Source organism: Choloepus didactylus, chromosome 8 (genome assembly GCF_015220235.1).
Source record: "Choloepus didactylus isolate mChoDid1 chromosome 8, mChoDid1.pri, whole genome shotgun sequence".
Taxonomy (NCBI): domain Eukaryota; kingdom Metazoa; phylum Chordata; class Mammalia; order Pilosa; family Megalonychidae; genus Choloepus; species Choloepus didactylus.
Window position 1 is genome coordinate 82,274,033 of NC_051314.1, and position 26,198 is coordinate 82,300,230.

The 26,198-nt window shown below is 47.1% G+C and overlaps 1 protein-coding gene across 1 annotated transcript; it reads right to left on the minus strand.

The window, feature by feature from the left end:
• Positions 1-810: 810 nt before the first annotated feature.
• On the minus strand, positions 811-25,444 carry ESPL1 (extra spindle pole bodies like 1, separase). The gene is made up of 31 exons (XM_037846448.1): positions 25,287-25,444; positions 25,067-25,157; positions 23,694-24,752; positions 23,299-23,403; positions 23,005-23,125; positions 21,008-21,144; positions 20,062-20,255; positions 19,058-19,297; positions 18,727-18,871; positions 18,502-18,640; positions 18,159-18,298; positions 17,088-17,222; positions 13,285-13,404; positions 12,683-12,854; positions 12,123-12,251; positions 11,839-11,995; positions 11,198-11,307; positions 6,698-7,686; positions 5,927-6,293; positions 5,513-5,674; positions 4,886-5,099; positions 4,596-4,786; positions 3,796-3,923; positions 3,545-3,667; positions 2,931-3,086; positions 2,640-2,810; positions 2,410-2,514; positions 2,112-2,227; positions 1,870-1,953; positions 1,538-1,702; positions 811-1,159 (listed from the first exon to the last, which is right to left on the minus strand). Exons 2-31 carry the CDS (start codon positions 25,145-25,147, stop codon positions 958-960), a joined length of 6,357 nt encoding a protein of 2,118 aa, XP_037702376.1. The 5' UTR covers positions 25,148-25,157; positions 25,287-25,444; the 3' UTR covers positions 811-957.
• Between the last annotated feature and the right edge of the window lie 754 nt (positions 25,445-26,198).

Consider the following 26,198-nt stretch of genomic DNA (forward strand, 5'->3'; position numbering starts at 1 on the left):
GACGAGTAACTCAGGACATAACCACAATATTGCCAAGCCATGTAAGCTACTCCATGTGGATGATATAAATCTAGTAGTGACTGACAAGCCAGGAGGAAGCCTGGGAAGGTCTTTGGGCAGGAGGAGTAGCATCGTGAAAATGGTACTTTAGCCAGATGAAGGTAAAGAGAGTCTGGAGTTGGAGAGAACAATAAGGAGGCACCATTATCAACCAACAAATTCAGCACAAAATATATTGATCAATACAATGTATTTTACTGTATGCTGGATGTGAGGAATACAGGAGTTTTGTGCTTCAGAGGAGCTTTACAGTCTAATTGGGGAGACAAAAAACAAACACAGGTAGCAGAATCCCACAGAATTTACTGCTAGAGTACATGGCGCTGACAAGTGTTAACAGCTGCACATGAAAGAGGAGCAGCAGCCACTAACAGGGGGACAAGGCAACAGAGGCACCAAGCTAGTGTCACTCCCAGGATACCTAAGGTAGGAAGACAGGACAGACATGATGGCACTTGGCCAAGATGCTCTCAGTAGGGTCTCTAGCTACCTTTCCTTGGGCCTCTGTTACCACTTAGAGCATTTTGATGCCCCTGTCTCCTTCAGCTTTGTCTGCTGAGGCCCAGCCAGGCCCAGCTCTGTCCTGTGGTTTTGCCTTTTATCCTCAAGGCTCTCAGACTTGAACTCCTGCAAGCTGTTCCCACCCACTTACAGTACCATATAGTGAGCAGGGGTGGGGTTGAGGGGGGAAGAAGTACTAAATCTACAGATGTTCTTAAATAAGCAACACAAAAGAGGATTTAGGTCACATCTTTATTACATTAAGGTTAAGTCAAAAGGAAATATTTCATATAAAACAGGAGAATCACTTAAAAATATTTATTCTAAGGTTAAAATCTAAGCTGCAGGGTAACACAGTCATATGGCTTTTATCAGAGATGCATGAGCTCCAAGGGGTCACCGCAGGGAGACAGGCAAGCCATAGGCTACTGGGGCAGCCCCAATAAGATACTTGAGTCGGGGAGCCTGGCGGGCCTGATTGACATAGTAGAGAAGGGGGGCGCCAGGACCTGCTCCAAGCCAGCCCTGCAGCAGAGCCTCTGTGTAGCGGTCAATGTCACGGTCAGTCACATCCCAGAGGTTACCTAGAAACAAGGGACTGGGAAAAGAGAAGGAAGAAATACAAAACTATAAGGGATCTTGAATGAATACACAGAAAACACATTTGGGAGGTGTGGGATAGAAAGGATCCAGCCAATGAGGAACTCCCTTGGCCCGTAGTTCCAAGAGGAGGCTAGAAGAGGTCAGAGGGTTAAAGGGCTCAACCAGACATGCCAGGGAACTAGGATGGGAGGAAAGTGGGTCACAAGAAGGGTCAGGGTTCAGACTTGGGAAAGAACTTGGGGTAGGAGCAAGAACCTTAATGCCCTAGGATAGGCTTTGCCCCTCAAGACTCACCAGCCAGCCATTATGAAGAACTTGGGGTAGGAGCAAGAACCTTAATGCCCTAGGATGGGCTTTGCCCCTCAAGACTCACCAGCCAGCCATTATGTACTTGAGCACGATGCCAGCTCCCTCCAGGTTTCCATGCACAGCCAGGGCTGCGCTGCTGCAGCCAAACAGTAGGGCCACTGCCCGGCAGCTCAGCCGCAGGACAGCCTGCCCATCCAGAAATCGGGCACCAGCCCCATGGCCTGCATAGCTAGGGCAGAAGAGGGTGAGGTGAGCCTCCACCTAGCAGTACCAGGCCTCTGTCCATGTCTCCAGAGGTGTCCTGAGTCAGCCAGGGGCTCTAAAGCCCGAAAGCAGACCATGGTGTTCCGCCCTCTGAGTTTGCCCCTCTCCCCACTCCCTGCCATAAGCACTCACATATATAAGTCATGTTCCGTCAGGGCCGCCTGCACCTGCTCTGGGCTTGGGACCTCCCCAACAACCCCTCTCCAGCCGGCTTCACTGTGGGGAGAAGGTAGGAGTGAGAATAGGGAACACTACAGCAGGGGTCACGTGGCAAAGAGAGCAGAGGGAACACTAGCTAGAAGGTACATGTTGTTTCTTCCCTTTCCCATCCCGTCTTCTTACCCTCATCCACCCAACCACCCCACCCCCTTAACCTGCTAAAACTGGCTCGAAATTGCTCTTCTGTGCTTGACAGGTTATTGTGAGGGTTCAGGACGTAGAAGGTACTGCGTGGATCCACCCCTTGGCTCAGCACTGATGAGGCCCCAGACTGAGGAGGAGATGACAGTGATCAGGATCCTGGACTAACCAGGAGGCCCAAGCTCCAACAGCCCCTCTCCACATCTGACCCATTCCTAAGACCCTCGCCCATCTCCCCAGGTCTCTGCCTCTCTCTTCCTTCAGCTCTCCCCAGTAGCCAATCATCTGCAGTCCCCACCTCCCGAGCCCCACCTCTTTGATGATGGAGTAGCTGAGTAGGAAGCGGAAGGAGGGCAGCCGGGTGACAGGCAGTGCCCGGAGGCTGGGCATGCTTTCCCATGGCAGCTTCTGCAGGTCCTGTGCAAAAGGAATTCAGAGGTTACTGTCCCCAATGGGTATGCACAGGAGGAAGGCAAAGTGTGGAAGTGGGTTGGTGCCTACTGTCCATCAGACACAGCCCTCTGCCCCTCCTAGCACCTTACCTTGTCTAGCACCAAGACAAGGTGCCTCTTGCTTTGCACCGTCTGACCCTGAATACGTCCTATCGCCTCACTCAGGAGTTCTTGGGCTCGCTCAGGCTGGGTCGGGCACAGCCCATAGGCCAGGGCCTGAATATCCTGAGGGGTGAGGGTACTGGAGCCACTGAGCATGACCTGAAAGGGAACAGAGGTTAGTGGGTGTTGGAACCCCTGTCCCCACTCAAGATGGCTTTTAGGTTGGCAGAAAAGAAAAACATCTACTGCTTCTTCCCCTTCCTTGCTTTCCTAACTCACTTTTAGCAGAGTGGGGTCAGGATATTTCCAGCCACATTCCTGCAGCAACCCCTGTAAGCTGGAAGCCTCATGGGCAGGGCCAGGGTCCTCGCTGGATGGCAGCAACAACCCCCGCCAGCAGCCCAACACATCCTTCTCTAGGGAAGCGATGAGGACCTGAGTACAGAACAGAAAAGAAACTGAGTTTTCTTTCTGGAGATGAGGAAATGGGTTTTCCACTGTGGATATTTGTCCTACATTTCTTTCTGCCAGTCATAAAAGGCAAGAAGCTAGACACATTTTTCATTTGTTGTCACTGTGGGAGGTTACAGATAAGACTGTTTATTATAGACCATTCTGTTTTGACAAATGTGAACAGATGAGCCAGGAGAACTAAAGCCAGGCAGCTGATACTTGGGCTTACAGCCTTTTTCTTCTGTGTATCTTTAAACTTTGCACTGCCATAACCTCTTCAAGTTTTGGCCTCTTGATTAAAGTCCTCCCCCAAGTTGTGTAATTTTTCAATTTATGCCTTACACTTCCAGAAAGGACTTGAAGTAGCTCAGCACTGTCTCAGCATCCCCTGGGTCATTCCTAAGGCAGACCTGGCCTCACCCCGTCCTGGGGACACACACCTCCATCCTGTGGTCCAGTTCCAGTCGCCCTGTCCACCATTCTCGCTTGTCTGTACAGCTGCTGTTCTCTTTCTGTTCCTTCTGGATGGTGTCAAACTCATTCAGAGCTGAACTCAAAGAAAGCTTTGGGACATGGGGATGTAAGATCTCTGCTTGTTACATGAATTGCCATTTCCCCAGCCATAGAATATGAGCAGCTTGACCAGAAGCCCACCACAGCCCTACTTTGCTCCCCGGCCCTGGAAACCTACCTTGTTTTGGGCAGTGGGGATCTGCACAGTGACCGGAGGATTATCTTTTTCCAGACGGGTCAGCAGGAGGGTGTTGCCCACGGTTCCAGGCTGGAGGGTGGCCAAGGCCAACACACACACGATCACCCCTGACACAGAGAACATACTCAGAATCATTTCAGCAGTTACGAGGAACTCCCTTTCCTATTTTTTGCATTTAATACCTATCCATCACTCAAGACAACTCCAGAAAGTCTTCCAGAAGTCATCCCTGGTCATTTGGGTTCCCGGTGTTCTCCCTTGCCCTAACAGCTCTCTGTGGACAGGAACCATGTCTTGTACTTCTTAGAGTCCCTCACAGCTACTAACAAAAAAGGCCCTGCACAGAGCGAGATACTCAAATCATCTGTTAACATGTTTCATTTTAGAGCAGGAAGACCCCAGACACCTGAATTCACCCTGAGAAAAACACTGAGTTTGCTGGTGAAAAAGGACTTCCACTGGGTTAAATGTTTAATGGGTACAGCGCTTAGGTCTGGGGTGACAGAAAACTTTTGGTAATGGATGGCGGTGATGGGAGCACAACATTGTGAATGGAATTAACACCATTAAATTCTGAATTGTGTACTTGAAAGTGGTTAAAATAGGAAGCATTATGTACCATATGTTAACACAATAAAAATAATAAAAAGATGAGACGCCTTTCCATAAAGATCATAAATCTATGTAAATTAACTAATGCCTTAAACTCCTTCATCCAACTTCTCAGTAAGAAGATATATAAAAAGACAGATGAGCCAGCCAGAAGCTTGCCACCATACCACTGGGAATCAGAGCCAGGTGCGCCTGGAAACTCTCCTTCTCAGGCTGGGGGAAGGAGCCGGATCCCAAAGCCCTGAAGGAAAAGAGCTGCTGGATGCGGGCCAGGGGGACATCTCCAGGCCTCGCCTGAAGGCTCAGTCTCTGCAACTGGTCTGCCATTTCAAGTGACCTTTGGTGCTTCTGGGCTCTGCTGCAGATAGTATGGGTAGAAGTGAGTCTTTCCCTCTTTGGAAGTCTGGCCCCCCTTTCGGCCTGCCCTCAGCATGCGCTTTAGGAGGTGGGCACTCACCTGAGCTGCCGGTGGAGGTGGGTGAGCAGCTGGTGGCGACAGGTGATGGAGACCGACTCAGTGACGAGGAAGGCAGTGGCACAGGGATCCTGGTGGCCCAGGCACAAGGCCAGGAAGCGGCAGAGGTGGGCGTAGAGTCCACTAGGAGGGCAGTGACTGACCCCACGAAGAGCACTGCCCAGTGACTCACAGATGGAATCCAGGGTAGAGAGACCTAGAGCAAAGTCAAGACACTTCCTACAGATGAATCCCCTACTTCCTAGCAGATAGGAATTTTCTAAGGAGTCCTGTCTCCCATGTGGAAAACAGCAGTGATCATTTACCAACAGCAGTGTGCCAAACGTGGTGCTACACCACTTACATGTATCCTCCCCCAAAACCCTTTGGAGTCAGAATTATTTCCATTTTATAGTTAAGGAAGTAGAGGCTCAGAGTGGTTAAGTGACTAGCACACAGCTAGTAGAGTGAGAGAGCTGGGACTCAAACCCAAGGATTCAAGTGCAGGGTTAAAGGCTACCAGATCCAGTTTAGGACCCAAAACTAGAACCATGGACAGACTGGAAAAGCACTGGGATTAAGAGACCTAGAGGCTCAGCCTCAGCAGACTCCAGTGGTCAGTATATTTACCGACAGCTACAGAGGCCGAGGGGAGCCGGCGCCGAGGACCTGGGTCCCTGTTGTTCTCTTTGTCTGGGCACATGATGGACAACCCTTCCTTGCTGGCATCCCGTCTCAGCACCTCACATTCTCCCATGGCTGCATCCGACCTTGGAGCAGGTGCCTTCCCACCTGGGGAGAGAATATGACTTTTTCCCAGAGTTCTCTCTTCCTACCATTCCATTTGCTCTCCCTTCTAGGGCCAGTCTCTCAGAACTGAAAAAAGAACTTTCTTTCTAACAAAGAAAAAAAATATATTAAAAAAAAAAAGAACTTTCTTTCTATACTACCCTTGGTGCTAGTAATTTTCTGTGCTTTGGTTCCAGGGCAAAAGCAACCCCCAACAAATATATATACCTTCCACCTCTACCCTTGTCATCATACCTGAGGCAGAGTCTTCCCCATCAGAGACCCTGAGGATCTCAAAACTCATTTCCATCAAGTTATCAGTCAGTTCCTCCTCAGGGATGGTCCTCATGACCTCGGGGCCCAGCCTGGCCTGGCCACAGTGGGCCTTCTGGGAGCCCTGTTCCTCACAAGGCCCCGGCACCACCTTCTTGGTCCTTCGGCTTCTGCCACTCAAGCCAGGGTGCCCAGGGTCACTCCCTGGGGCAACCACTGCATCAGTCTTCAAGCCTGGGCCCTTCCTGGCCCGGCCCCGGGAAGCAGCACCCCGTCTCTTAGGCTCCCGTGCAAGCCGTGCCTCAGCTAAGACAAGGTCTTCCAAGTCACTGTCATCACTGAAGCTCACCTGGCATTGAGGGGAAAAGGAGAGGGGCCAAGGGCTTTCAGTGGCAACAGATGCCTTTCTAACAGCAGGTGGTGCTGTGGAGGTACCAGTAGGTACCACAGGATTTAAGGATTAACCTCCCACATACACTTCCTACTCTCTATCAGGGGCATTTACTTGTAGGTGTGAAAGGAGGGAACAGAAGAGTAGAAGGAAGGATGAAAAGAGAAAGGAACCACAGAATTAAGGAAAGCGCCTCTTGTCTGAAACAAAGGTAGCCTTGGAACTAAGCCTTGCTACGAAACACTTAACGGGAGAGATTAAGGTCCCACTGGGTCTTGGGAATCTAGTCCATGGGAACACCTCTCTTCCCAGGACCACTCCCACCCGACCACAACACACCCTTGGCCACATCCCCACCTCACCTTGAGGCGCGTCTGGGCCCTCTGTTGTACCCTGGGGGCCTTGGGAATCTCAGGTTTGCTCTCTGTAGGGAAGAGTTCCTCAAATACGGTGAAGGGGACTCGAGGACCAGCCTGCCTGACCCGGCCCAGGGGCTTGGGTGTACAGGGTAGTCCTCCACTTTCTTGACCTTTCAGAGAGGTATTACGGAGGGGCAGGGTAGCAGGGTACCGCTGGCACCCTCGTCCTGGATGCTTCTGGCTCCGGGTCTTAGATGGTTCTGAGGCTGGGGGTTTCTTTACCACTGGTGGGTGCCAACCCCAGGAGTTTGCAAAAAGTTGGGCAGTACAGCAGCTGAGGCCAGCCAGCTTTGCAAGGGCCCGGATCAGGAGCAGGCTCGCTCGCCAGGGCTCCAGGTGGTATAACCGTTCTGCCACAAACTTCAGCCCAGACTCCAGGACCTTTCCCAGGCTCTTGTCTGATGGCCGGCTAAGGCCCTCCAGTGCCAGCTGTGTGTACGTCTGAGCCAAGATCTCATCCAAGAGGCCTGGGACAGGAGAGGGGGGTGCCTTGTGATGGAGGGAAGCCTGCAGAGCTTGGGCGAGGCGCGCAGTGGCTGCAGGGCAACCCTTTAGCACGAGCTGTAGCAGATCAAGACCCTGGACCTGATGGCCTATGGCCAGCCTCACTCCTGCTGTGACCAATGTCCAGCGTAGACAGACTGCTGAGAGGACAGGGCTGGCACAGAGCAAGCAGTCACAGGTGGGTGAGTGGGACAGGAAGCCAGGGCTGGGCTGGGGCTTGGTTTTTAGGATTGGGGAACAGATGGTAGAAGGTGCTGTGGGGCCAGGCTCCTTAGCCACAGTGGCCACCAGCTCGAGAGCAGGGCCTCTTAGGAAGGGTTCCTCCTCTGGGAGCTCTGGAGGACAGGGAACCCATGCCTGCTTCTTCCTCTTCTGCAGGTGGACCTTCTTTGTCACAGAATCCGGGTGTGGACCCAGCCCACCAAATTCTGGGGAGAAAGCACAATGACAGTCACAAGACTGGTAGAAAATGGTACCAACAGCTTCCTGAGCTACCCCAGGGCCCACCTCCTGGTATGTGTGTTACTTATTTATAAATCACTCATAAATATTACAATGCTGACATACTCATATTAGTATAGTTTATTTTTAAGATAAAATTTCTAACATTTTCTTCTCTGCAGTCCACAAAGCCCCCACATCTGTAGCCAGAAGGCACATGGCTCAGGAAAGTCCAGTCTTCATCCTGGCTCCTGCCCTTGACCAGCCCTCTGATTCTGACTGAAAGCACTGAACTTCTCAGATTTGTTTACAAGTTAAAACAATTCTACATTCCCACCTGACTGCACAGGGTTTTTGTGTAGGTCAAATAGAATACCAGAGGCAAAAGTGGGTCATAAGAAAAAAGGTACCATAAATACAATGCTTTATTATTAGTTTAAGTCCTCCTGAGGATGCTACATTCGTGCTAGCCAAATACAGTAGCCATTAGTCACGTGTGGCTACTGAGCACTTAAAATGTGGCTAGTGTGACTGAGGAACTGAATTTTTTAAAAAATATTTTTAATTAAATTTAAGTAGCAAAAATGTATTGGGCAAGTAATACCATTAATAGGTGTATACTCAGGAACTGAAGGCTAGGACACGAACGGACATTTGTATTTGTATGCCAATGTTTACAGTCTCATTATTCACCATTGCCAAGAGATGGAAACAGCCCAAATGTCCATCAATGGATGATTGGATAAACAAACTGTGGTATATACCTACAATGGATTACACAACTGTAACACAGAATAAAGTCATGATGCAAGCACCTACATGGATGAAACTTGAGGACATTATGTTGAGCAGAAGTAGCCAGAAACAAAAAGGACAAACACTGTATGGTCTCACTAATATGAACTAAATATAAAGAGCACACTCTGAAAGTTCAAGTTACGAACATGGGTTATCAGGAGGTAGAGGGTAGAGATTGGGCATTTGATGCTGAAGGAGTACAGAATGTTCAATAGGATTGATTGTAAAGATCCAGAAATGGCTAGCACAATACTATCTGATGGTAGCACAATCTTTTAAGTATAATGAACAAAGCTGAACATGAGTATAGTTGAAAGAGGAAGGCTAGGGGCATGTAAGACACCAGAAGGCAAGACAGAAGATAAAAACTCGGACTGTATAACTTAGCCAAACCTAGAGTGAACAATGATGGTGATTAAACATACAAATATAACAAAGTATTTACATGAGGGAGAATAAGTGAATGTCACCATTGCTAGGTGTTGAAAATGGGATGATATATGGAAAAAAAACAATCAATGCAAACTAGGGTCCATAGTTAACAGTAACATTGTCATATCCTTCCATTAATTGTAACAAAGGCAAAACACTAAAGCTAAATGTCAACAAGAGGGGGTTATAAGGGAGGGGTATGAGATTCTTGTTGTTTTTATTCTTTATTCTTCCTCTTTGAGGAAGAAATGGAAATGTTCTCATATAGATTGTGGTTGTGAATACGTAACTGTGTGATTATACCGGGACCTGTTGATTGTTCACTTAGGATGAATTGTATGGTGTGTGAATAAAACTTTGAAAAATAAACAGAAAGATACAAGTGTTGGAGAAGATGTGGAGAGATATAGCTATTCTCTGGTGGTAGAGAAGTAGAATGGTGCAGCCCCTCTGGAGAGCAGTGTGGTGGTTCCACAGGAGGCTAAGTATAGGGATCCCATATGATCCTGCAACCCCATTATTAGGTATATACTTGGAAGAACTGAAAGCAGAGACCAGTACACTGGTGTTTATGGTGGCAGTATTCACGATTTGCAATGGATGCAGGCAGCCTAAGGATACATTAACAGGTGAATAGAAGGGCAAACTGTGGTGTATACATACAATGGAATACTGAGCAGCTGCAAGAAGGGATGAAGCTGTGAGGCATGCAACTAGGCGAATGAACCTTGAGGACATTGAGTGAAATAAGCCAGAAACAAAAGGACAAATATTGTAAGGCCTCATTAACAGAAACTATGATGAGCAAATGCTGAGAACTGAATTCAAGAGTGTAGGTTATCAGGGGATACAATGTGGGCAGAGATTGGGCAACTGACAATGCGGAAGTGCAGAATGTTCAATAAGGCTTATTGTTAAGGTTCCCAGATTGTAAGCTCTTACAGTAGTCGCATCTATTCCTAAGTTTTAACTGTTATTTAAGAGATGTTTATTTGATACAAAATTTATATTCTCTGTAGCACACTATCTAATTTAACATGTATGGTCAGTTTATTTAAACAACATAATTACATGGAACCTAGAATAGGGAATGAGATCTTGTTATTCTGTACAGCTTGATGTAATACCCTGCTACATCCCAGAGTATTTTGGGTAGAAAATTTAAAAATATATGCAAAGTCTCCTTTAAGGACTGGGGAAAAATGTGAAAATATTAAACTTCTCCACCTGGGGAATTCCTGATATTCTTGCAAGCATTGGGGACTCCCAATTTAATAAGCTAGGCCCTCAATTGTGGAGCTTGCCCTTATGAAACTTATTTCTGCAAAGGAAAAGCTATGTCTACTTATAATTATGCCAAAGAGTCACCCCCCAGAGAATCTTTTTTGTTGCTCAGATGTGCCCTCTTTCTCAGCCAACTCTGCAGATAAACTCAGTGCCCTCCCCACTATGTGGGACATGACTCCCAAGGGTGTAAAGTCTCCATGGCAATGTGGGACCTGGCTCCCAGGGATGAGCTTGGCCCTGGCATCATGGGATTGAGAAAGCCTTCTTGGACCAAAAGGGGGAAGAGAAATGAAACAAAATAAAGTTTCAGTGGCTAAGAGATTTCAAATAAAGAGGCCATTCTGGAGGTTATTCTTATACATTATATAGATAAACCTTTTTAGTTTCTAGTGTATTAGAATAGCTAGAAGGAAATACCTGAATCTGTTGAACTGTAATCCAGTAGACTTGATTCTTGATGATGACTGTGTAACTATACAGCTTTTATCATGGGACTGTGTGATCGTGAAAACCTTGTGACTGACACTCCCTTTATCGAGTCAGATAAGTAATAAGGACAAATATATAAATAATGGGGGGTGGGGAGGTAAGGGGTATGGGATATTTTGGGTGTTCTTTATTTTTTTTTATCTTTTTTCTTCATTTTAGAGTAATGAAAATGTTCTAAAATTGATTGTGGCAATGAATGTTCAACAATATGATGATACCATGAGCCACTGATTGTATCCTTGGATGGATTATATCGTCTGTAAATATATCTCAATAAAATTGCATTAAAAAAAATATGTTGGGCAATGCAGAAAACTAGAACTAGATAGTTAGTCCTGAACAGACTACCTGATGGTCTGAAAAAAGTAAAGGGAGCTTTGCCCTGGGACAAAGTAAATCTTTGATTTGGAAAGGAATCAAACCTCATATAAAGATGTGTTGTATGTCAGTGACTCTCACTGCCACCCTTGGGTGTGGGACATGGCTGCTCACCTGTGCAGGATTCAAGCAAGAACAGAACCTGCTGCAGATCAGACTGACAAAGGTCTGTGTCACTGCGTGCCAGCTCTAGCTCTGCCTTCAGCACCAGGAACAGGGCACACCTTGTTGGGAGAGGAGATGAGAACCAATCAATGGAATCCTGTTTCTCCTGGAGATTATTCTTCTTTGCCCCCTTTTCACGTAGTCTTATCACAATCTTTCCAGGCTTTGCAAAGCCTTCACACCCTAGGAGTGACTTAATAGCCCCTTGGGGAAAGCCCTCTGCCCTTCCTTCTCATTCCAATTCATCTTACACATTAGGGCAGGGTTTCATAAACTGTAATCCTTCAGTTTAAAAAGGATCCTGTGAGCAAATAAATTTAGGCAAATACTGCATACTACTAGATTTCCCTTTTGGGGATTTGCAGTGCCTATTGACTATCAAAGGACATGAGAAGTTCTATGGAGAATTAAAAAACATAACGAAACACATCTAACCTTGGTTAACCCAGCATTTCCCACTTATTTAGCCAAGGAATGTATTCTTCCACCAACCATTCTAAACGTTAATCATGGAATTGTTTGGGAACCCCAGGTCAAGGGCATATGATATTCAGGTTCCAGAAGTGGCATCTCTCTGGCCCTGCACTCACTGGCGCGGTATTTGTAACTTCATCGTCAGTTTCAGGGCCTCCAAGCAAAAGGCCTTGGCTTCGCTCACACTGCCCAGGCGGCCCAGGCGGGACACCAACTTCTCTGAACAGCTTAGCACCTCTGAAAGAATCTGCCATTTTTGCACCAGATTTTCACCTGTAGTAAAGGAGAGAGAAAAGACTATCACCACTTAGATAGAGCTCAGATTTTCTGAAGACAAAACTGCCAAACCTGCCAGCTAGCCTTTCCATTCCCACAGAGTGCTGCTCTCCCACAGACTTACCGTAGTCTGGAAATGGTGTCTCCACAGCTGCCTTTTGAACTGAGAGCACATCACTGCCCATTAGCAGGAGGATGATGCTTCGGAGGAGCTTATGGGAGTCAATGAGCGCAATCTCAGGTGTCTGCCAGCCTGGAGTGGGTGGGGTAGAGAAAACAAGGGGTAACACTCAGGAGCCTATCTGGTGCAGGAGAGAAGGGGTTGGAAAAGGAAAAGCATCCACCACCTCCAACTACTAGGAAAGCAAATGCAAAGCATACTGCCACTTTTCTCCTCCTGCACCTAAGGCATACAGAGATAATCAATCACAGAACTCATCCTCTGAGCCCACAGGGGGTATCAGAATCCTTTTCAGTACAGTATTGCAGGCAGTCACCAGACAACTGATTAGTCTGCAGGTCAACTAAAACCCGTTGGCTCTCCCAGGCCTATTCTGCACAGACGCTAGGTAGGCTAGTCCATACAGATGCATAGCAGGGGGTGGAGGGTGAGGACTGAGAAGAGCTGATAGCTGATACACCAAACACATCATCCAAGAAGGGCCATCCACCCTATTCTTTCACCTTGGGCACAGAGCTGCTCCCCTAAGGATACCGGGAGGCTGTTCGATGACAGGCTAAGGTAGACAGCCACCAGCTGCAGGGCCTGGACACGCAGCAAGTACCAAGCCTTGGATGCCTTTTGGAGGGCAGGATCCCGAAGCACAGACAGCAACAGAGAGACACCCTCAGGCACCTGGGAGGGGAGAGGGCCAGAGGAGAGCAAAGAACAAAGTCAGAGAAGCATTTCAGAACTGGAGATTGTGTGGCCCAGTACTTTGCCAGGGCATACAGCTTGTTTTGAGAAAACTCAAGTCTTTGGATACCACAGGACTCCCAAGTACCTTCCCATAATAACCACTGTCCCAGTTTCTATTCACAAGACAGTCTTTCCCCTTTGCCCCTAAGGAAACTGGAAAAGAATAAAAAGGAATACTGTCTTTACTGGAGGAGAACTGCTAAACAATTCATTGGAGAGGGCAAGGGTAGGGAATAGCACTGCTTCTCGGGGTCAGGAACTTTCCTCCTTGCTCTAGAGAAATCTCAGAAGCCAGAAAAATATCCAGAATAATCCTGAGATCTCTCCAACACCCAGGACCCGCAGAGATTAAGAAAGTGAGAAATACCTTCCGGTGAGCACAGTCGAGTTGACTTCGGAGCAGATCACAGGTCAGGGTAAGGAGCAGGCACATGTCAGTAGCACGATCCAGAAGCTTCAGGCTTGATTCTGCCTCTTGCAGGTATACCTAAGGAAGCAATCAGAGGGTGCATGAGCATGCTGGTGAGGAGAGGTAGCCAGGTTCTTCAAATACTATGTGTTATAGCATTCACAATCCAATGCTGAACACATCCAATTAAACATTAAATTATTTAAAATATTATAATCTGCATAGGAATTATTCATTCACTCATGCAAATGTTCACTTAACACCTTTGGGTTAACCACTATTCTAGAAAGACAACGGTGAATAAAAAGTAGATCAGACCAACTTTCTAACAGCTTGCAATGCAGCTGGGGTGCAGACATGTATATGTAACCACGATACCATGCCATACATGCTATCTAGTGCTATGGGGGCCCAGGGAAAGTGACTGATTCTGCCCTTGAAAGGGAGGATGTGTAAAATGCTTTCCGAGGGAGGGGACAATTCATAAGGGGAAGAAAGGGTTCATTTAGGAAGGAGGGACTAAAAAAAGACAGGGGGGCATGTACAGGGAATATACAGTAACTGGTACAGATGTGGCATAAGGTTCATGTCAGAAAGTGGCAAGAAAAAGTGAGGGACCAGAGTATAAAAGGTATGCAAACACAAGGCAAAGAATCTGTACAGTATCCTTCATGTAATGGAGGAATCATTGAAATATTTAAACAGGAAAGAGAGAAGATCAGATCTGTGCCTAAAAGATCACTCTAGCAGTAGTCAGAAGATGAAGTAGACAACTGGGACAGAATATTCTCTTTAACAAATGGTGCTAGGAGAAGTGGAGAGCAATAGCCAAAAGAACAAAAGAGGACCAACATCTCACACCTTACACAAAAATCAACTCGAAATGGATCAAAGACCTAAATATAAGAGTCAGGACCATAAAACTCCTAGAAGGAAATGTAGGGAAGCATCTTCAAGATCTTGTGATAGGTAGTTTCTTAGACCTTACACCCAAAGCATAAATGATGAAAGAAGAAATAAATAAATGGATTCTCATCAGAACTGAGTACTTGTATGCTTCAAAGGACTTTGTCAAGAAAGTAAAAAGGCAGCCTACTCAATGGGAGAAAATATTTGGAAACCACATATCAGAAAAGGGTTTAATATCCAGAATATATAAAGAGATCCTACAACTCAACAATAAAAAAAAACAAATAATCCAATTTAAAAATGGGCAAATCGCCATGGAGGATGGTTTGGTGCTTCCTCAGGAAGTACAGAGTTGCCTTACGACCCAGCAATCCTGCTCCGCAAGACATACCTGGAAGATCTGAAAGCAGGGACGTGAACACATATTTGCACACCAATGTTCACAGCAGCATTATTCACAATTGCCAAAAGATGGAAACAACCCAAGTTTCCATCAACAGATGAATAAACAAAATGTGGTATATAAATACAATGGAATTTATTCAGCGGTAAGAAGGAATGAAGTCCTGAAGCACGCGGCAACACGGATGAACCCTGAGGACATTATGTTAAGTGAAATAAGCCAGACACAAAAGGACAAATATTTTATGATCCCACTGATAAGAACTAACTATAATATGTAAATTCATAATATAGAATATAGGATATAGAATGAGGCCAAAGAATAGGGAGCAGTTGCTAAAATGTGCAGAGTGGTTAACTAGGATGAACTTAAATGTTTGGAAATGGAGAGAGGTGATGGTCACAGGTTATTGTGAGAATAATTAACAGTGCTGAATGTTGTGTGAGTGTGGTGGAAAGGAGAAGGTTAGAGTCATGGAAATCACCACAAGGAAAGCTGGAGGCTAAAACATGGGAATGTATAACACAATCTTGTGGTGGACAATGTCTGTGATTAACTGTACAAATATAAAAAAGTTCTTTCATGAACTAGAATAAGCATACAACATTTATTACAGGAAGTTAATAATAGATGGGTATATGGGAAAATGTACCTATCACAAACTATGGACTATAGTTAACAGTAATATTTTAATACTCTTTCAAACACTAACAAATGTTCCACATCAATACTATGGGTCAATAATATGTGTATACTTTGAATAGTTTCAATGCTATGTGAATATATCTCAATAAAAATTGAAATAAAAAATAAATTTTAAAATGGGCAAAAGACTTGAGGAGACACTTTTCCAGAGAAATACAAGTGGCTGAAAAGCACATGACAAGATGCTCAACATCACTCGCTATTAGGGCAATGCAAATCAAAACCACAAAAGGATATCATTTCACACCTACTAGAATGGTCATTATCAAAAAAAAAACCCAGAAAACTACAAGTGCTGGAGAGGATGTGGACAAATAGGAACACTTATTCACTGCTGGTGGGAATGCAGAATGGTGCAGCTGCTTTGGAAGGTAGTTTGGCAGTTCCTTAGGAACCGCCAAATGATCTGGCATATGATCTGGCAATCTTGTTACTGGTGTATACTTGGAAGAACTGAAAGCAGGGATGCAAACAGACATTTGCACACCAATGTTCATAGTGGCATTACTCACTCTTGCCAAAAGATGGAGACAGCCCAAGTGTCCATCAACTGATGAGGGATAAACAAATTGTGGTATATATATACGATGGAATATTGTGCAGCTGTAAGAAGGAATGAAGTCCTGCTACAGCAACATGGATGAACCTTAAGGACATTATGATGAGCAAAATAAGCCAGACACAAAAAGACAAATATTGTATGGTCTCACTAATATGAATTAATTATAATGAGCAAACTCTGGGAGTTAAAATCTACAGTACAGGTTATCAGGAGATAGAGAGAGGGTAGGGAATGGGCAGATGATGCTTAAGATGTACAGAATGTTTAATAAGGTTGATTGTAAACGTTTGAAAATGGATAGAGGTGATGGTAACACAATACTGTAAGTGTAAATAACAGTGCTGAGTGTGAGTAAGGTTGAAGGGGGAAGGCTAGTGTCGTGTATGTCACTAAAATGAAAACTAGAGGATAAAACACGGTACTGTATAACATAGTGAAACCTGTTGTGGATGACGACTGTGGTTAATTGTACAAATATAAGAAAGTTCTTACATGAACTAGAACAAATGTACGTCACTATTATTACGAGGTGTTAATAATAGGGCGATATATGGGGGAAAACATAATTAATGCAAACTAAGGACTATAGTTAACAGTAACATTGCATTATTCTTTCATCAATTGTAACAAAGGTACCATGCCAACGCCAAGCATCAGTAATAGGGGGCGTAAAGGGTATGGGATTTTTTTTTCCTCGGAGCAATGAGTATGTTCTCAAATTGACGGTGGTGGTCAATGCATTACTCTGTGATTATACCAAAAGCCAACGATTGTACACTTCGAATGGGCTGTATGGTGTGTGAATAAAACTGTTTTTTTTGTTTTGTTTTTTTTAAAAAAAAAAAAAAAAATGAAGTGGAAAAGGGAAAAACTGGAGGGTGGGAGACCAGTTTGGAGACCACTGCAGTAGCCCTAAGTGAGTGATGAAGCATCAACTAGGGCGAAAGAAATGGAGCAGAATCTGTAAGACTTAATAAATGACTAGTTTCGTAGTGAGAAAGAGAAAGTGTCATCTTCCCACAGCTGCCTTCTAACCACTCCATACTTTAAAATACTCCAATTGAATTTGGCAGAAGGCAGAGAAGCTGCCCATCCAGTATCCTATCTTCTCAGACCAAAAAATGGGCCTCTAAGGCCAGGACTCCCCCTGCAATCCCCAGGCTTGGCTACCTGGGCACTCACCTGGGCATAGCTGGGACAGCCAAGTGTCAGGAGGAGCTGGGTGATGTGGCAGGAAGAGCCAGCTGCCTTCGCATGGTCTTCCAGTCTCTTGGAGACACTTCGTAGAAGCAGGAGGACCTCTAGCGCCTGTAGGGGCTGGTCAGCCCAGAGAAGCAAGTTTACCCAGCTCCTGCTCATGCTTCTATTTCTCCCCTCTGCTCCCAAGCCCTCTGGGACCTGGGATTGTGGTCTGACCTCAGGGCATGGACAGAACGTGGCAATACAGACAGCCATCCTCAGGGAACCTGAGACCAAAGCAGCAAGGGAACTTGCAAACCACCCTACACTTCTGTTTCAAAGCCTAGATGTCAACATTATCAATACCAAGGATTTACTGAGTGCTTCCTACATGCCAGGCACTGGGCCAAGAGGTTTGTGTGCATCAACTCATTTAATCCTCATGGCAACTCTAGTCCTACTTTTACAGATGTGGAGACTAAGACTCACACAGAGCTTGTCCAAGTTCACAGAACAGGCTTATGATAGAGCCAAGCCTCAAATCTAAGGCTGAGGCAGCTTCCCAGGCTCCTCATGTTAGAAATATGGCTTAGTGGCCCTTTGTGTGCAATGTCCTTTTTCAGAGGTTCCCAATGTGGGGTCCAGGGAATCCAGTCTTTGAACCCCCAGAAAATTGCATGTAAAAATGTAAAATTGTACACTTAGGCATCTATTTCCCTGAGTATAAAGGCCTCAAATTATCTAATAATAATTATGGCCAACATTTGAATATTCCATTTATGCAAAACATCTTCTATGCATTATCTCACTGACCACTAACAACAACCCTTTGAGGTAGATAATATGATCATCCCCATTTAAGAGATGAAAAAATCTGGGTTTAGAATGTTAAGCAACTTGCCTAAGGTTAGGTACTAAGTGATGGAATCTGGGTTTGAACTCAGGTAGACTGACCACAGACTGCTCTTAATTGCTGACTTCTCAGCAGATTCATAGGCCAAACGAGGTGAAGGAGCTCAGTTTCTGGTCTAGCCTCTGTTTGCACAGGTCCCCACCTATGCCCTGCCCCATTACCTTTGCCACCAGCTGATAGAGGGCTGCTAGGATCTGCAGTGAGGCTGCTGTCTGCTGGAGACACCGCACAGCTGGGGCCTGCCCCTTTGTAAGAACCTCCTTCCACAGGGCCAGGGCTTGGTCCAGGCATTTGGACTGAACTGTAAGTCAGAAGAAAGAGACCAGCCTCTTCCTCAGCATGGGACATCCCGGCTTTCTCCATAATATCCTCTGCCCTCTGTGCCAACCTTTCTCCCTTGCTCCCAACAAGGCCAGCTTCTCTCACACCTGGAGTCCCTGGTCTGCTCTTAGGAAGCTGTGGTAGAGACTCCATCCCACCACACTACATCCTCACTGCCCTCACCAGCATCTGCAGCCAGGTTGAAGGCAATGTTACTATACAGGAAACGATCTTCCTGGAGCTTATCTTCATAGTTCAGGTCGTTGACTTCAAATTCCTCCAGGTTACTTGGGGCCTGGGCTCTCCGATCCCGCTCAATACCCTAGATGGGGAAAAGGACATGGTAAGAAGCAGGGCTCAAACAATCCCATAGCCAGTTCTGCTCAGCTCCACAGCAGCCACACTCACTTCCTGCATTTTGGCCTCCAGGGTACAGATGTAGAGCCAGAGCAGGGCCTGTGCTTTGTCGTCCTGAAGCCGATCCTCATCCTGGGCTTCGGGCCGCACAGACTCCAGAAGCTGGAGGGCTTCCCGGATAGCATCCAGGGCAGAGCTGTAGGGAGAGGATGCACTTAGGCTGGTGCCCACTACAAGTACCTGCCTCACCCTTTGAATGAGCTCCCATAACCAAAAACTGAAGGAGGTACACAGGGACATAGAGAGTGGAAATAGACTACAGAAAAGGGTAAAAGGATCTAGGGAAAGGAGCAAGAGTGGCCTTCCCAGCTATTCCTCCTACCAGTCGGTCTGCCGGGCAAAGTCATGGTAGCAGAGGACCTGAGCCAGTTCCACCAGGTATGTGGCTCGTGCCCAGGCCCTGGCAGGTGTGTCTTCGGGGCTCAACTCCAGCAGGTCACAGATGACGTTGAAACGTTCCTGCCCTGTGTTGGCCCGCACTGCTTTGTAGGCCTGCAGTTCCTCCCTGAGCAGAAGGACCAGGGTCTCCGGGTCCCAGCCACTCAGGCTGTCTCGCAGAGTCCTGAGAGAGGGAGGCTCAGTACTAGGGTGGAGACTGTGAAGCACCCAGCCTCTGTCCCCCGCCTTGGCTTACTGAGAGCTCAGTAATTTTCCAGTTCCAACTTTAGAAGTCTAAATCAGACCACACTGCTCCTCTGTTCAATACACTGCACTAGGCTGTGACGAGGAATTATATTCAAACTCCATCCCTATCAAGCCCTATGTGACCCGGCCTCTACCATCCTTGACAACCTCATTCCATACCACCCTTCACCCTCCATCTCGTTTCACCCCTGTGCCCCTCTGGGCCCTGCTGGCTCTCTCAAACACATCAAGCTTGTTCCCACTTCAGGACTTTTACATTCACTATTCCCTCTGCCTTAAATTTCCTTCCCTGAAATATTCAATGCTGGATTCCTCCACATCACCAGGTCTCATCTCATATAACACTTTTACAAAAAGGCCTTCCCTAAAAACCCATCTAAATGTGCTCCCTTTTAGCAAATCACCCTGTTTGTCTTCACAGAACATATACACAATGTGCTCATTTCTTATGTCTTCCCAGGTAAGCTATAAACTCCATGAAAGCAAGAGGATTGCCTGATTCACCACTAAACCCCCAGTACCTAGCACAGTGGCTGGTACGTAGTAAGCACTCAATGAATAACTGGTGGATGAAGCAATCGGTGCCTTTTAAAGACATAGGGTTGGAAGGATGTGACCAGGAGTACAAAAGCTAGTCCCATTCATGGGGCAAACATGGTTTCCCCCTCCCCACCAACTCACTTCAGCTGTAGCTCCTTGTCTCCAGCCCTGGCCGCATCCATCTTGACCCGAACCCAGAAGCTGACTGGCTCAGCCATGTATTCAGGGCCACAAGGCTGCAGAGCTGCCAGCCACAAAATCACCATCTTGCAGCCTTGGGCCTGCTGACCCAGTTTCTTCAAACTCTCCACATGTAATCGGAAGCACTTGTGCAGCTGCCCAGAAAGAGAACAGGCCAAGTTCAAGATAGGATCCAATAAGTATATACAGATAAGTGGGCGAGGACATGCACATGCACACACAGGCACACACACACACACATCCAGTGGGAAGTGGTTCTCCTGAAGTAGATACCTCACCAAGAACTAAATATCCTGAGTACTCTTGACATTAGAGGCTTCAATCTACCCGACCCCCAGACTCATCATCTACACCCCTGAAAACCTGCTCCTCCTCCCATAATCCTCTCAGCAAAAGGCACTGCCCTCTCCTGAATCAGAAATAGGAGGCCATCCTTGACTCTCCTTTCTCCCTTCTTCACAGACAGTCCTTACCAGGTTAATCCTTAACTTCTTGCAACCATCCATGTCTTCCCATCCCTTGTGCAGCCGCTTCAGTTCAGACACCCACCCTCTGCAGATTCGGCTACTTTCACAGCCTAGTTACCCTGCTGCCAGTCTTGTCCCTTGCAATCAGTTCTCCACAGTGATGCCAGGGAAATCCAAAATGCCAATCGAATGTCATACCTCTGATTATTTACTCAAGATGAAACCCAACGCCCTCTATAATCCATCCTGCCTACCAATCCCATCAACTTATGATTTCACATGTATTCTTGCTTAAGAAAGTGCCTCTCACTCTGGTTACCCAAAGGAACACCTGTGGAACTTTTTAAAAATCCAGATGCCTGGATTCCAGCACCAGAGATTCCCATAACCTCCCTCCTGCCCTTCTCATTCCCTCATACCTTCTCAGGAGGCACCTCAGGATAGGTGCCTGGCTTTACCAAGCCCAGGTGCTGACAGAGGGGCTCAGAGGTGGCACAAGCCTCGGCATAGAGCTTGTGACGATAGAAGCTGTAGGCCAAGTTACTGGTGTAAGAGGCTACAGGAGAAAGAAAGGACAACTGACTGTAGAAATGGTTCTCACTACCCTCTCCTGTCAGAGAGGCAGTACTAGGGAGGTTCAACCTGTGATCAACTCAGCAGCTTCCAGACTAGACAGGAAGCCCTATCTTTAAGGGCACTTCTCCCCTTCCTACTCCGAATCAGCCTATGCCCTCTATTCCAGGAAGGCAAACCCATACCACACGGCACCTCTGTACTTGCTTTTCATGGTCTGAATCCTCAGTCCCACATATGGCCCACCTCTCCCCATATGCCAATCTCTGCCTTCGTCTTGCTCCAGGGGTCCAAGTTTTAGGCCTATCTCTTACCTATTCTCCACCCTTCTCATTCCACTGAAGCCGCACAGGCATTCTTGCCGTTCCTTGAACATACGAGACACTTGCCTGCCTTGGGGCCCTGGCATTCACTGTTTCCCCTGCCAGGGATGCTCTTCCCCAGGTACTAACATGGCTAATTCCCTCGTGTCCTCCAAGACTTTGCTCACATCACCCTCTTGATGAGGCCTATCCTGCCTGTCCTACTTAAAATGGTAACCTGTCCCCTTCCCCCACCCTGGACTCCTAATCCTCTTTCTTATCCTGCTCTCCTTTTTCTCTTTTCCCCATATTGCTTATCACTTTCTAACATGTTAATAATTCACTTATGCATTATGTCTGTGGTTTGGTCTCTTTCTTCTCCCCCATTTAGAATGTGGCTCCATGAGGGCTGGGATTTTTCTTTTCTTCACTGTCACATTCCAAGTATTCAGGACAGTGCTTGGCACATAGTTGGTACTCAAAAACTATTTGTTGAATGAATGAAATATTCCCTAAATTCCAATGACTCATTTATGTAGCTTCTCAGCTATCAAAGTACACAGGTGGATGAAAATAAAGTCAGTTTTCAATCCTCTGTGGAAGGAATGTTCATATTAATGTTTGACTCCTGAAATTTTCATCTCTGTGGCTTGGTTCAACCACTGGAGAAAATGAAAAGTTCTTGAGAATCTTGCAGTGGCTAAATTCATTGGGATCATATGATTTAAACTGAATGGATGCTTTTTTGGAAAACGGGGGAGAAATTTAAAAAGTACAAACATAGGCAAAACTGTTGTATGCTGCTAGGACAGCAGTTACTATTGGGGGAGGGAGTAACTGAAAGGGAATCCAAAGGGGTTTTCTGGTGTTCAAGTCATGCTTTGCTATGTGATCTAGACATCGGTTACAAGTATGTTCCGTTTGCAAAAAAAACCATCAAGCTGTAAACTTATAATCTATGCACTTTTCCACATGTATATTTCAATTAAAATAAACTTTTAATTGACAAGTATATATGCATGTTGGGTTTATGTATACATAGACTATCTCCAGGAGGATACATAAGAAATTGACCATGTTAATTGCCTTTGGAGAATTTGCGTGGCCAAGGATTAGAAGTGTGAGAGACTTTTCACCTTATGTCCTTTTTATGCAATTTGAATTTTGAAACATGTGAATGTCTTCCCCAGTTTTAAAAATTTTGAGTTACAAACATTCTTTGAAATTGAACTATATAAAGGCCATAAAGTTGCATTATCAGGTACAAACATTTTCATGAAACAAACACCATATCAGATTTCAAAGTCAATGAGAAAGAAATTATTGTCTGCTGTTGTTATAAATTAGCCTCATCACTCTCTACTTTATTAAATAGAGAGTAAATGATACTTACAAACTTCTCTTTCACTGCCTCCTTAAACCTTAAGGAGCCCCCACAGTGATCAGAACCATCCAGCAAGGGCTAGCTGCCTGCTTCCTGAGTGATGATGCCTTTGCCCACCCAAACCCCGAACCCTGTAGCAGGGCTCCAGAGCACTAACCAGTCATTCCCAGGTAGTCTGTTTGCTCTGGGCCTGACAGGCCCTCTGAGGCCTCCAGCATCCAGATGACAGTAGATCTGCAACTCTCTGCCAGCTGGGCCAGGTCAGCCAAATCAGCCTCCTGAAGGGACAGAAAGGGTTTGAGGGTAACTGGAGTTACGAAAGGTCCAGGGTGACCTCCACCCTACCCTGTCCCAACCCCCAAGCTGAAACAACCCAAAAGCTCTACAGAGAGCAGTTGAACAGCACCAGACCCTGTAACCCTGTCCAGGTTCCCTTATTCCCAGACGATACCTGACAGCTTTGGGCAAAGTCATAAACCACCACAGTGTAGAAGTGAAGTCCCTGAAAGTGCATCTGAACCAAAGACAGCCGCTGCTTAGAGGAGTCCCCACAGACCTGAGGAAGGAAGGAGGAGGATGGTTTGAAGGACAAACTTAAGAGTGCACTCCAGGCTGAAGACTGGTCCAGAGTCCTGGAGAGTTGACACAGTCCAGGGAGGAGGAAGGACATCGGGAGGGGCCAATGCCCCCTCAGGATAGCCTAGGCTTCTTGCTCAGTGGCCAAGCAGGGTCAGAGAGCAACTAGCCAAGGAGGGAGCCAGGACTTCTAGATCTTGCCAAAGACCCTAGGCTGGTAGTGAGTCCAAAGAACAACATCCCCACCCTACCTCCAGTTCCTTAACTCACACCATCTTGAAGCTGCCGGATGACGGAGCAGTACCCGCCAAGAAAAGCAAAGAGGCCCAGAATAGCATCGGGTCCACAGCACCTCTTGGTGGCTCGCTCGAGGCCTGAGAGGAAGAACTGGCAGCTGTCACACAATGCACGCAGCGGGGGTGAATGTGCCTCCATATTGGCGTTCAGGACAGCTGATGCCTTGATCAGAAGCTTGGCCACTGCCTGGGGATCTCCTTCCCCAACCTGCAGCAGCTCGACCCCCAGCTGGCAGAGCTGGAGGCTGGGGGCCAGATCTGTGTTCCTTAGGTAACCATGGGCTTTCTCCACTGCCCTGGTGGCCTTGGCATGGTGGCGTCTCCAGCAGAGACGACGGCAGTGTTCCAGGGTGAGCTCCAAGAGGCAGAGAGCCCTTGGAGGAGAAAGAGGACCAGGACAACCTCCTCCTTCACCCACTAAAGTTCTGATCACATGCCTGGAGAGCAGGTCATCTAGGAAATCAGCATCTGCTTCACTCAGACTATGCCCACTGGCATCAAAGAGCTGATAAGCAGCTACCACTTGACAAGCTGTTGGAGAAGCAAAGTAAGGAACCTCGCAAGGGGTACTTTCATCCTCCAAGAGTACTAGGAAGCTCAAGGCCTTCAGCCTAGCAGAGAATGCAGTTTGCCGTTCCACCAGGGTTTCTGCCCCCTTCCAAAGCAGAGAAAAGCTGCCCCGAGCCACAGCCTCATAGTCCTGGGCAGCAGCTTGGTGAGAACACTGCACCAAGCAGGCATGAAGGGGGTGGGCAAGGCGGAACATGGCCTCTGGGCTGCCCTGGGTGGCAATATTCCTCAGACAGACAAAGAGGATTCGTTCCAGGTAGAGTGGAGGCCGCTGGGGGGTGGACACCAAGTAGCCATCACAGGCCAGCTCTGCCAGATCCAGCAGGATCCCCAGGTGCCCAGAGGAAGCCAGCTTGCCAGTGAGCTGCTGATTGCAAGCCCTGAGGATGGCATCACAGGTTTGCCTCTTCTCTGCATCAGATTGGCAGCTGGAGGGACCAATTGGAGGCTTGGACAGGTACTCCTAGGAAGAGAGGGAATACAGGAAGGTGTGACTCCAGCTATCTGCGGGGAAGGAGGTAGGTAAATGAACTGGAACAGGATTGCTCAGGAAAGGGTCCCTTACTTGTCTGCCTCTTCAAGAAAAAAAAGGCCCAAAACAATAAATCATAGACAAGTTTGTTTAGACCACAGCTCCAAGTAACCTCAGCTCTAAACTTCTTTCACCATCTTGGAGGCCAGTCCTAGACCCTCCTTTCCATTCCTCTGCAGACGGCGCGCTCAACCCCGCTTCAGCTCGGAGAGCCAGGAGGATCCCGAGCCAGACAGCTCCCCCACCTTCAACGCAGGCAGCAATTCTTCAGCCTCCTTCTGGCTGCTCAGCAGAGTCCCAAAGTTGACTCCTTTGAAGTTCCTCATGGTGCCAGAGCTGGGGAAAAGGAAACGGATTAGAGAAGGCGGAAAAGATTCGTAAGAAGCTAAATGCAGGAAGGGAGAAAGGTTTAAAGGTCATGCCAAGAAGGGGCAAAGAATCCTATCAGGAAAAAACCAACCCTACCAGGACGCCAGGTTCTCGTTGTAAATCAACGCTTCTGCTTTTCCTTGCTCCCGGCGGATTCCAGTGCTCACTACCGCAACGCCCCACACAGGAGACCCTCTTAAGAGCTCTTCAGCGCCCACCAGGACGTGCCGAGGTCTCCCGACCCTCCCAGTTGGCGCACGGGGGGTCCACATTCACCTTGGCGCGCACGCACGTTTACGAGTCCCTCCAGGCCTTACCACCCCAGAGGTCGTCCTTCTTCACGGGTCTGAAACTTACCCGCCAGACCCAACACTCCGCAAGGACCCAAAAGTAACCTTCGCTTTTCCGCGCCAGCCCCTCCTTTCAAATATCCCCCGCGGCCAATCAGCGAGAGCTGCGTAACGCCGGCGGGCCGCGCGGTGCGCTGGGAGTTGTAGTTTACCCGCTGCGCCCCGTCCTCACGTGACGCCAGCCCGCGAGGTCCAGCTACTCTGGGTGTTGCAGTAGGCGAGTGACCGCCCCCCACCTCCCCTTTTCCTGGAAAAAGCTGAGTTCCTCAGCCACCCGTCGCTTAGTCGCTATCGGGAAGATCAGCTCCCTGCCTTTTCCCCTCTTATCTTCAGAGCTCGGGCAAGAGTTTCAATTTCAAGAGAAGAGAATTAGGCAAGACAACAAAAGGAACTTATTTGGAACTCAATGTAATTTGGGTTACTAGGGGGAAAAAGGGCGTAGCCTTTCATGGAATTCTTTAAAATTATATTTTTTCTGGGAAGACTGAAATGAGTATCCTGTCAACCTGCAGCTGGCTGTCCCTTTGCCTTCCAGCCTTGCTTGAGTCATCAGTTGTATGGGGAAGACAGAGGATCTAGCGCTCTTTGCTGGGGCTAAGTGATAGGAATAACTAGGAAAAGTCATTCACTGGCGTCTTTCAGAGTCTCTAATGGCTTA